General features: G+C 35.6%; 1 protein-coding gene across 1 annotated transcript in view; it reads right to left on the reverse strand.

The window, feature by feature from the left end:
• CEP192 (centrosomal protein 192) overlaps positions 1-12,426 on the reverse strand; it is a 55,471-nt gene that overhangs the window by 19,786 nt on the left and 23,259 nt on the right. The window contains exons 20-31 of the mRNA XM_031058879.1: positions 11,036-11,161; positions 10,514-10,648; positions 10,262-10,325; positions 9,467-9,606; positions 9,251-9,343; positions 8,341-8,456; positions 6,661-6,837; positions 4,817-4,907; positions 3,929-4,105; positions 3,144-3,404; positions 2,821-2,930; positions 644-753 (exon numbers count right to left, since the gene is read on the reverse strand). Of these exons, the coding sequence (XP_030914739.1) occupies positions 644-753; positions 2,821-2,930; positions 3,144-3,404; positions 3,929-4,105; positions 4,817-4,907; positions 6,661-6,837; positions 8,341-8,456; positions 9,251-9,343; positions 9,467-9,606; positions 10,262-10,325; positions 10,514-10,648; positions 11,036-11,161 (1,600 nt within the window). The remainder of the gene's footprint in view (positions 1-643; positions 754-2,820; positions 2,931-3,143; positions 3,405-3,928; positions 4,106-4,816; positions 4,908-6,660; positions 6,838-8,340; positions 8,457-9,250; positions 9,344-9,466; positions 9,607-10,261; positions 10,326-10,513; positions 10,649-11,035; positions 11,162-12,426) is intronic.

A 12,426-nucleotide genomic window follows, 5' to 3' on the forward strand; every position in this document is an offset into this window, starting at 1 on the left:
AGGTGTAGTAGCCTAAGGACAGTAAGTAATTCCATATGTGAATATAACTAGCTCAAGATTAGGGTTTGACAGTAAATTCATGACACTTATGGGACTGAAGACTTGGGGGGTGCTTAAAGGAACGCTTTACAATATACTGTATTCTTATTAATGCATTTCTTACTAACAAGCAGAAGTAAAAACTATTTAGGAAGGAAAAGAAATATATTTGGGTGTCAGCCAAGTTGCCTGCCTCTCAATTTTCAAAGATATCTGTGTACAACAAACTGAATCTTTCCCAATAGTTATTAAGGCAAATACTTTCCAAATAAACTCAGCATTTTTAATGCTATAATATTTACAGACTGGGGGTTCATGTTGCTAGGAGAAAAGTACAGAAAATCATTTAAATAAATAGATACTGAATGAAAAAAGGCACATTCTGTTGTGATGGGTTGACCCTGGCTGGATGCCAGGTGCCCACCAAAGCCATTCTACCACACTCCTCCTCAGCTGGACTAGGGAAAGCAACTGTCCAAATTCAGAATTTTTCTTCTACATTTATTAAAAAAAAAAGTGAAAAATAACTAGGATTCAAGCCAAAAGCACATTTGCCACAAGTAAACAAGCATTATATTTTTCTTTTAAGAAGGCATAGTCTTACCTTCTGTCACAAGCAGCTCCCCCTGAAATTCCTCATCAAATACAGCATTTCTCACTAAGTTGTTTTCTGGGATGATGCGTTTTTCCACCTCAGCTTTATACATCACAGCTCTGTTAGAGGTAAACAGGAGTCATTAAATTAAACAAAGTACTAGAAACAACAAATTGCAAAGATTGATATGAATCGTAGGAATCCAGTATAATTTTCACTTCATCATTTCTTGACTACACCAAGCTCAAATCTGGGAGCATCCATTTAAAACTGAAGTCTTTTCACAGTCTTAAAAGGGTTAAAGAAATACCTGCTCTATTGCTGCAGAGTAAAACGAAACACTGAAATAATGGTTACCATATGTTTGTCTTTCCATACTTGTTCTCTGCTGTCAGTCACACCTACCTAGATTTTTGATAAGTACATCAGGCATCTGAGCGATGTTTCAATCACCACAGCAAGCAGGAGAATGCTATTTTGGTTACAAGCGAAAGTTTTTTGAGAGGAAAAATTGGCTAGTCAGTGTCAGAGTGGCAGCAGGTGCCAGCCAACAGCAGGAACCAAGGAGCATGACTACCAACAGAATAGAAAAGACTGGGAGGCACAGGGATACAAACAGTCCTGGGAAAAATGGGAAGTTACAGGTCAGCAAGATAAAATGCGGCACTCAGATAAGGTCAGGGCCATGGAGGAGGAAAGAATTCCTGAGCACTACTAACTCTCAGGTCTAAGCTACTTACTGGGCTGCTGACTACGTATGATTTTGGAGTAAGGAACTTGGGGCACAAGCTGGCAGATGAGGCAGAGTACTCATTTCACATTCCTGCCCCTAAGTCCCAAATCATGCTCTCATTCTAGTGCACAATTATAGAATGGGGTTGGACTGGCTTAGAGAACTCAGTCATTGCAAGACATACACATCTCTTTCAAGTTATCAAGGGATATTTCAGAAAAACTCCCACCAAGAAACAATGAACTAGACCACTATTTTCAAGAACAATATGCCAGCCTGCTTACTAATAAAATCAACAAGTCATTTTGCATACATAACATCCAGACTCTGAATTTAAAAAACAAAAAGTTTCTAATAATACCTATGTAGTTGTATTCAGCTTCTAGATGGGTTTTCTGTTGACCTGTAGACCAAAACTGTTCCCTAAGTACTTCATCCCTTTAAGAAGGATTCCAAGATAGAGAGCATTGCCTCACACAAAATAATTCATACAAAAAAACAGGACCAAGCCTCTTCTAAGATATCTAAAATAAGCCAGTTTCCTATCAAGGTCAGGAACTCAGCTATTCCATGAGCTTTTTATTCAAAGCCATGTAGTTAAATCCAGCCATGATTAACACTTCATTTGGATAAGAACATACACAATGACTATCATACATTGTCAGGCAATGACATTTAAAATCAATAGTGAAATAATGCTGTTTTGAAGTTTTGCACTGAATTATGATTATCAACACCTTACTGCTCTACCCTGTCTGAACATTCTGCATTACACTGAACCCCATGGACAGCACAAGTCACAAGTGCAGTTTCTGTCACTGAAGGCAGAATATGCCATTTCTGTGTGTTTGAGTTACACAAACTGAAATGCAGAATAACATGGCCACTATTTAAGATCAGCAAAGTATTCTCAATAAGTTTCAGTGTGTCATGAGCATATGTGGATATTATTTTTCTCACATATACACCTACTCAAACACATTCTTTGTCAACAGAATTCAGCAAACCAAGACATAAACTTTGTTTGAAACTTAATACTCCTGGATTTCAGTACTACTCTTTTCATGAGCCTTTTCTTTAAAAATTAAAGTTACATACACATTAGAAAGAGAGATACCAAGACAGAACACAGATCTCTTCCAATACAAAAAAAGAAAACATTTCCCCAAAACCCAACACAATTTAAGTAATTTAAGTAAATTAAAACAGAATAAAATCCTTAACTAGGATTCTAGCTACAGTATGTGAGCAAAGCCATAAATGAACAAACCCCCATCAACAATTTACACATGCAAGGCTTAATAGATCTCTACATATCATCATCATCATCATCTTTTATCTTGTTCTTGTTGGTTTTGGAAACACATTAAAACCATACTTGTGGCAAGCACATACCCCTAGCTTTAACTTCTTTCTAAACGTCTGTCTGCTACAACAGCAAAGCACATCTTACCTGCGATACTGCTGCCTAGAAACTTCATCTCCCCAAAAGAGACACAGTGTTGATACCACCATGCTTGGAGAGAAGTTCTTTTCCATTGGGTTCCACGTTACAGTGATCACCTGATAAAATAAATAGACAACACACTGAGGAAAAAAAAATCTTAATGTTTGCGTTAATGTTTGGACTATGAGTCAACAGATTACTACAATAAAAGTGAAATGGGACATAACAAAAAATAGGTGAGATATTAATAAAGAACTAGTCAGACATTTTCAATGATGACATTTAATTTAAATTCATAACATTTGCTCAAAACAAAACACTGTGCTTACTTCATGTGTTCCTTCTCTTAGTACAAACTGCTCGGGAGACACTCTCATAACCTGAGGATCCATCGCTGCTTTTGTCTGCAGGTTTCCCAAGCACAGCACTTTAACATAGGCAGCCCGGGAACCTGTGTTTCTCACGTGGAAGGAAGCTTGCTGTGATCTTGCAGACAATGAGCCTTCCAGTGTAACCAAGAAGCTATCTGACAATTTTTTAACATTTTCTAAAATTATATTGCTTGTTCCTCCATATCCAGATAATGGTATCTGGGAGAGAAAAAAAACCCCACTATCAAAAAAAAAAGTACTTCAAATAAAAAAAGCTTCTTAGTAAAACACATTTATGTACAACTATGGTAAACTATGTAGATTTACAGAAAAACAAATGAAAATGTTAAAAATGTGACCTGAAAAGCCCTTGCAAGAAATAGAAAAGCTTAAATTTACTCAATCATTTTCAAGTTCTACTTCTAAGTTTGTTTAAGACCTACCTATAGAACAAGACAAGTTCAGATTTTTTAACACTTCTAGAGTTAAAATCTTAGGCTACTTTTAATATAGTACATAAAATATTTCATCATTCTCAAAGGAAAGAATTACATGCAAAATTGATACTCAGGTTCAAAGCATAAAATTTAGTGTCCATATGACTTTAACAAGTATACAGATGTCCATAAGATGTATCTTGAATTTTCAGGTTTTTGACAGAAACACCTATTCGATGCTAGATTTTCAATAATTACAAAAAAAAGTACATTTAAAACTTTTAGAAGTTATGGTGGGACTCTTACAGTAAACTTAATTCCTGGCTTTGATTGAATCCCCAGCTGTTTGATTTCCAGCTTTGCAAAGCAGCAAGTTACTCGAGTGGGTGTAAACATCAGGTATATGTTAGTATCTTCTTTGGGACGCATTCTGAGCTCCCAGCTACTGGTTAAGCGTTGTTCTGATCCAAATATACTTTGCAGCTACAAAAACAAAGACATCAGAACTGAGTGACTATAATAGAAAAAAAACCAGCAGTAAAACTTACTACACTAGGAAGGAAGAATTAAATTCTTTAAATTCCACATTAACTTCTACAACAATGGCATATTTAAAGTTGCAATGCTTAATATGCAATGAAATGACAAAGTCCAAGATACTTTATATTCCCATAATGAACATTTCGATGCCTCTCAGTTTACAGATTTTTTTTGTCCTCAATCCCCAACCTGTCAAGGCTGAACTTTACCAGCAGTACATTAATTCTCTGTCAGTATAAGATTTTAAATTTTAAAAATCTGAACATTTGACGGAAAAGGGGATGTAAGTCAATGCAGGTTACGTAACAAAAAGACCCATTAGCCATGGTAATTCCTAAAGGCTAATTCCAGTTTTTCTATCCTCATCTAGACTCCCTCCTGCAAGAAGAGCCATTGATGGACCACTCCACCAAGTACTGACTCTGTTGTGAAACAGCAGCTTAGAGAACAGTAAACTGTACTCCAGTTTGCTGCAGCACTCCTATTTCAGCGGCTCCCAAGGATACCAGTGTAGCTTAAGCTCTGCTACCACACTCACCTTGGCACTCTCAAAACAAATACAGGCTGCTAACACTTCAGGGCAAAAACATTTTCATTTTAAACATAGCCTGGTAACTGTCATAAACACTAAAGAGAAATTTTAATGGCAGGCACCTGAAAGGAGTCTTGATCCTGGCCTCTTATCAACAATCTTAAATGCTGGGTCACAGATGGAGAGTCATTTCTTAGAATTAACTTCTTCTGTCTGAAAAATACATTTGGTTAGATTTTACAGCAAATACAAATTAACTGCATATATTAATTCATGGAAGCAATGGAACAGTCAATTTTGAAGTAATTTAATGGAAAAAAATCACCTCTTGGAGCAATAGAATATGTTAAATAAAAAGTTATTTCTGTATTATGAAACTTACACATCCTACACTGTTATACACCAAAACACACAAATACTCATAGCAAAACAATCCCCAAATATACATATATATTAAAAAAATATATACTTTTCTGAAGTTCAAGTACTGTACTTAACAGCCTGAACTTTCGAAGAAACCAGCAATTGTATCAACACAAAAACTCCATAAAAATCCCCACTTCAGGACACAGTTATGATGAGATTATCCAAAGATACTTAGTTATGCAGAAACAAAGTCTCGTGAGTAGTCTGGCCCAGATTCACAGGAACAGTTGTAAAGAACTAAATTCAGGATAACTTTTCCTACTCATGTACTTCTCAATGTAATAGCAACACAGAAAGCTATGGTCACTTAACAGAATCAGGTTGATTGAAATATTTTTTTTCTCTGTGATACATCCTAGCATTGACCAGGCTTCTGGTACTCTAGAGGTAGGAAACATCTCCAGCAAGAGCCTTTGTCATTTTAACAAGTCAAAAAACATTGACAGATGAATTTGACAAGCCCTAAAACTGCTACAACATAAGAGAACAGATCATGCAGTTGGAATTAAAGAGGACAGAGAGAGCAAAACCTCTCTATAGCAACACTAGCAGACACTCTTTTGTACTCTGTTGAAACAAAATTACAGAAATAATTTCAGCTTCCTAAAACCAAGGGTTCCTCAACACTGTTTTACAGGAGAAACAGAAAATAAAAAGATAGCAGGAAGCAGTAATTCCCAAACACCAAATAACCAAAACTACTGTTAGAAGCACACTGCACCCTAACAAACCAGGAAAACAGAAATGCAGCTATCAGAAACAGTTCTTGGATACAAACATTGATTGATTTTAAACCACCAGGAACACCATTAGATCATTAGAATCAAAAAGTTCAGTATCAACCAACAGTGGATTAGTCCTTCAAGTAATAATTACTAAAAGTTCAGAGATCTGCAAAACTTGCAGGCTTTACATATAAAGAAGCAAAGAATATCCTAACAATTAGGAACAGTTTCACTAAAACATAGAATAATAAACCTGTAAACTTGAAACTAAAAAAGTGTGGACAAGAAGTAGTCTGAAGGATAAAATAATTCATAATTAGGGGCAAAACAGATTCTACATCACTAGAAGTTTTAACCCTGAAACACATTCAAATCAATTAAGGGATGTTCAACAGTTTATGCTATTCAGATGGTCAAATTACATTACACAGACTGGATTCTGTTCCTTGTAATGGATGAGATGAAGGATAACTAATCTCTAGCTAGACATAGGTATCAAAAGAATCAACAGAATTTTTCTATCAACTTAATCAAAAAATATTTTTCTCCTAATTTCTATTTACATGACACACTAAACTTACAGAACCAGGTATTCTAATCATAACTAAAACACCCTTGAGAATACACAAGTAAGTTTTGTTTCCAAAACTTTCTTGCACAAGAAAAATAATTGCAATATACGGCTTCTTTCACTGGAGGCATAGAACAAATTACTGCCAATTATCAATGTGAATGGGAAAACTTACTCCAAATAAGTGCAATATAAAATACTTAACATGATATTCTATATTAACAGCTGTCCAACTTATACTTACACTGATGATCCAAGTGATACTGCTCCCCAGGCAATGAACTGCTTGTTGGAGAGGATAGGTGGAATGTCTGAGCACCCAGCAGCTGTAGACACAGGTCTGTTTTGCCCAGATTCTACCTCACCTTCTATCATCACTTCAAACTGAGGCCCAGATGGCAGCACGAGGATTTTCAAGATACTTTAAAAATAAATGCATAAATTTAAATCTCACAATAGGACAAGATTAGCTGATGAAATCAAAACATAACTGAAAAAATATTACAGATAGGCATTTTTAAAACTACCCTCTTAAGGCAAAAATATAAACACTTTTTATTTTATGACAAAGGCCAGCTTTAGGTATGGCCCTACATTTACATCCTTTGGGCTCTAAGCACATATGCCCCACATACCTCACACAGTCTTCTGAAGTATTTCAGCTGGAAATGATTCAGATAAATATTTCAGAGACTACAGCTCAAAAGTATTTTTCGTCCATACTAGTTATTTTGACAGAGTAATTTTAGAAAGAAACAAAGTCTGGCTGTAGACTAAAAAGATGCTTTTTGAATGCCATGAGAAACTTTACTGAATTTTTACAGGTGTGAGATAACCAGGAGCACCAAGGAAGGAAATCTAGCTTTTAAATAATAGACTGAATCATTTGTTATAGCACAGAGATTTCAAGTCAAGAAAAAAAACTCAAGAACCTCCATTCTAGCTGTCAGTGAATCCCTATGATGCCTGCTGACAAAGACCTTAATCCCATCAGCAGGGAACATGGACCCTGGTTACTGCCTCAGTTAGTTTATTAGTCTGTAGGCAGCACTTGGATGTAGATTACCAAGTTTCCAATTCTCCTGAGTAACTCAAGCCTGCAAAAATTCAACCTATCCAATAGGATCATACTGTCACTAGCACAGAACTTCACTGTTTAATTTAAATGCACTGGTGAGACCTGGTTAAGCTAGCCAGTGAAGTTGAACATATACTGAAGATACTCCTTTGTCGATTCTTGCAGAAACTTGAAATCATGTAGCAAGAGAGGGAAAGCTGCTCTGGAGAAATGAGTCATTGCCAAAAACTCTCACATGACATCTTAATTGTCACTTGAACCAATCAAGTTTATTTTGCAGAATGAAGTTCAACAGGAGCTAATGAGCAAAACTATACTTCATCCATCTGCAAAAGGAACTTGTACATTAGTGTTGTACAGAACAAACTTTTATCTGATTACAGCAGACAAATGAATACTTAGATTCCTGATCTGTTCTTGACATTTTTCACATGTAAAACAGAAATACCATTTCCCTTGCCTCAGCAGAGAGAGAAAGAGGGAAGCAACTGAAGAGGCTGCTGAAGGTAAGTATTCTGAAGCTTTGCTGTACTTTAGAAATAACTACCGTAAAAAAGGACTCACAGATTCACTCCATTTATTTTTACACCAAACAAGTCTTAGAATATTTCTTGATGGGAAATATTATCTATTCATTCTGCTATACACACCTGAAGAGGGAGATATTCTATAGAAAAGGTAAACCTTAACATAAATCCATTTGTAATGGATGAGAACTCTCATGAGAACAACTGAAGACAAAGACTCTCATATGGGTCAAGCTTTCAATATGTTCACTACCTTAAGGTCAAGAGTAGTTCATGTATCACATGGTTAACAAAAGCAGCACAGAATCAGTTATCTTACCTTTCTGTAGTTGTTGTGCTTTTTGGAAAAAACTGGACAGTCACTACTTGTTCTTCTCCAGGAAAGAGGAAAAGGTCTTCAGGTTTAACAGCAAAGCTGCTGTCCTGATCTGATGTCTGAAAGCAGGCAAGGGCAAAAGGGAGGGTTAGTTATCTATTTTAAGGGATTAAATACTTCTACAAAATGTAATACAATTTGGTTGTGCACCTGTTTTACATGCAATTCAGACAATTTGAATACACCTGGAGCTGTCAACACTTTATCAATTAGCACCCACTATCATCACTTAATGTGGCAGATCCTGTTTCCATGGCCTCTGATCTTAGAAATGATGGGCTAACAAATCTCTTTTTAGAAAATGGAACCAACTGCTCCTTCTGTTGAATTTGAAATGCAAGTTTCAAATGTGGTTAGTTATCTTTCAGTTTGGAACCATACTTTCCATGGATTCTCAAAAAGGCCAAGTAAAGACATTGCATATCTGAAAAGTACTCACTTCGAGCTGGCAACATGTACACTAAAAACTAATGCAGTTTTGTAGAAAATACAGATATTTCCCAATGCTAATATTCATCTTTGCCTTAAGCAGGCTTTACCAGCTAACCAACACCTGCTGCGCAGCACAGGCTTCACTACTTTTACGTATAACAAATATTTTAGTTAAAATTTAGTAAAAATCATGAAGGTATGTTTGTTATAACAAGTAAAACTGAAGTTGAGCAAAAGAACACCCATAAGCTTTTTCTAAAAAAGTAAGCAAATCTCTTTGCCATTTTTCATTGCCTAGACGTAAACTTGTAAAGCTTTTATCAAACCACAGAGCTGAGCTAAAATCCCAAGGCTCACCTCTAGTTCAGTACAATATGAACAGCACAAAAATCATGATTTCAAGAGGGAAAAGCCAACCTACCTGAACTTTCAAATGTACACTAATGTTTCCAGAATTTACCAATGACAGCTGCTGCTTGACTGTTGAACCCACACTAGCAGACAGATGTATTTTCTGCAAAAATAAAGTAAGTCTATGTTTGTATATATACATACATAACAAAACCAAACATTACAAAAGTAGGAGGCGAGGAGAGGCAAACTGTTCTTGAAATACAGTTTGTAAATATACACAAACCTTTAAGTCCTTTGGAATACATATCCTTGCTGTTCCAGCTCTTGCTCTGAGAAAAATACTTTTAATCACAGTGCTAGGTCCTGGACTATCCACTTCCACATCCACTCTTGCCAGGAACTCCTCTGCTGGACCCAAGGAATCTAGGAACAATTTCATGAGTAGCAAAAGCAAGTGTGTCAACAGCAAAGGCCATTCCTATGGATGCATGTCTCGCTTCAGCTACTCTTCCATCTTAACATATCCATGGGGTGAGAAAAACAGCTCTCCCATTACTCCTGCACCACTTTTTTCCCCCTCTTTTAAATAAAGTCTCACAGAACCTTATTTAAGAGTTTTACCTTTTTGTCATATGTGACTGAAATTGTCACTAATGCAAACAAAAAAACCCATCCTACCACACCAGCCAAACTAGTTGATATATATACTATTTTCTATTCAGCAAGTCAGAACAATCCAGAGATTTCTGCAAACTTATTATTAATTTTTCAATTAATGCAATGTTTTTTTCAGTGATGGCTTAATTCCCTCAGTAAAAAGAGTCAACGCAAATTCCAGGCATCTTGCAGCACAAACTTTGTACAGCTTCATACTTAAGTAAAAATGTCCCTGGTAATATATAAAGGATTAAGACATAGAGACATTCTGCCTCCTACAGTTACTAAAAATTAATATGATACCTGAAATATTAGCACCCACAAACCAAACATAGTTTGCAGCCTGTTCCTGCAATTCTAACAAACGTATACATTAAAAGTCAAATCTGTTTCAGCTGAAATAAAAATCAAGTTACTTTACCTGAAGAAGAAATTTGTTTCTTAGGTGCATGGAACAGAACCCAAACTGTTAAAGCTTCAGGATCCTGAAAAAGAAATTGGTTGACTCACCTTATGGAAGGGAGAAAATTATTGAGAGGAGAAAACAAAACATCCACAAAACTTGTACATGCAAAAGGTGTGCTGCCCAAAAATCATTACTCTGAACTCAAATATTCAGCACTGTCATTTCAGACAGCAAGTAAAAAGAACTGACCAACTACAAACTACTCACTTGCCCATCACAGCTTGCATGTATCACGTGGTTTACAACTGATGGAGCTGCTGTCTGAGAAACTGCATCCATTTGTTCGTTAGAAGTATTAACAGGTTCCTTAGAAAAGGTGAAGCACCTCCAGGCTACTGCATTCTGTCAAAAAAAGAAAAGTATTACAAGTATTAAATCTCTTATTGTCAGTAACAGCAATGCTGACAAAGCTGAGAAATGCAAGACAAGTTTTGAATGATCCAAGTAGCTTAGACAAAAAAAACCAATCAAATTTAGGCTGTAGCTTTGAAACATGAAACAAAACCCCACACACTTATCCCAGAAGCATTTTTGTTGGTACCATTACAGCAGGATCAAATTACCACCCTGCAAAAACTATTTATTTCCTGACTAACAAAAGACTTCTTGGGAAGTCTTACATCAAGTGTCCAAGACATATTTCTTAATGATATGTAACAAAGTGTTTGGGTATTAAAATTCAGTATCACAAGATGTTAACTCTCACATAAAGAAGTTTACTGTACTTACTGCATTAATAATAAGTCTAATTGGCATAAAAGCATGGGTTTTGTTGATAAGTTTTAGGGGAAGAGCCTTCAAATTGCCAAAAGGTAAGTCACCAAAATCCAGGCAATCTCCTTTTCCTGATTCCACCTGGTTTTAAAACAAAGCAGAACTTAGAAGAAAGGAAAACCTTCAAAACACACTACCCTACAAAAGTACTAGGATGTTACTCATCTATTCCACCCTCTTAACCCTATATCCACATACAATACAAACTATTACAGTCTAAGAATCATGTTTTCTTTGATATTAGAAGGGGCTACAGCCAATTGGCTATCTCCCATGCATTCTACCTCAGTCAATTAAGCCAAACTTAGTGCAACGTTTATCCACCAAAATCCAGCACACAATCAAGTTATTTTTGGATAATTCAAATTAAAAGTAAGTTTAAACCACGATTATTGTTAGCAAGTAAGAAATGTCAGTTTTAGATAGTTAAAAACACATTTCAGCAAGTTGAAAGTTAAGAAAATAAGGGACAGTTATTTTTTGCTAGCTTAAAAACACTTAAGTGTCATGATCTGCAGCAAAAGACAGCTTTTATTTGGTACTTTTTCCAATCTCAGGAATGTAACAACATGCAGAGATTGAGCACAAGATTTACATTTTATTTGAACATGACACAAGTTCAAATATACTATGAATAACATGGAGAATGGACTACATGTGAAAAAATAAAAAATGCATTGAAAATAAATAAAAATTTATGGAAGAAGCATTAAAAATTATATCAATTTGTGTGCATTCATTACTTCAAAACAGATAATTAGCCCAGAGCAAGTTAAAAGACCACCATAAATGAAAAGAAAATGTCCACTGCGGCTGATGACTGAAAACTTTACTTTTATCAAACATGTCACAGACTACCATGTAATTTGTTCAGGCACCTCCAGAAGTATCATCAAGCCTTTTTATGGCTGTCCATACTCTTAAATCTAGAACTATATGAAGCCAGATTTAATTATTTATGTCACACTCTCTCCCACATGGTTGTCCTTCATGATAAGACACAAGACAAAAGCACTTTACACAAGCACTTACTTTTAATTTTTAATTAGTCCAAAATAAGAAAATATTCTCTACAATCATAAACAAGCTAAAGATAGTGAGAAACCAAGACAAAGCCTACTTGATGTAAAAAATAAAGAAATCCTTACAATTGGAAATAAATGCTTTTTGTTACATTAAATTCCCAATCCAACAGAGCAGATACCTAGTAAGCATCAGATCTTTAAGGTCTTAACAATGAAAAAGTAATGCCCAGTCTTTTAACAACGAAAAAGAAATTTTTAATTTATTCTTTCCACACAGAATGCTTCATTTCTAGCTAGCTGCTTTTGCACAACTGGAACTTC

Source organism: Geospiza fortis, unplaced genomic scaffold, assembly GCF_000277835.1.
Source record: "Geospiza fortis unplaced genomic scaffold, GeoFor_1.0 scaffold100, whole genome shotgun sequence".
Lineage (NCBI taxonomy): Eukaryota > Metazoa > Chordata > Aves > Passeriformes > Thraupidae > Geospiza > Geospiza fortis.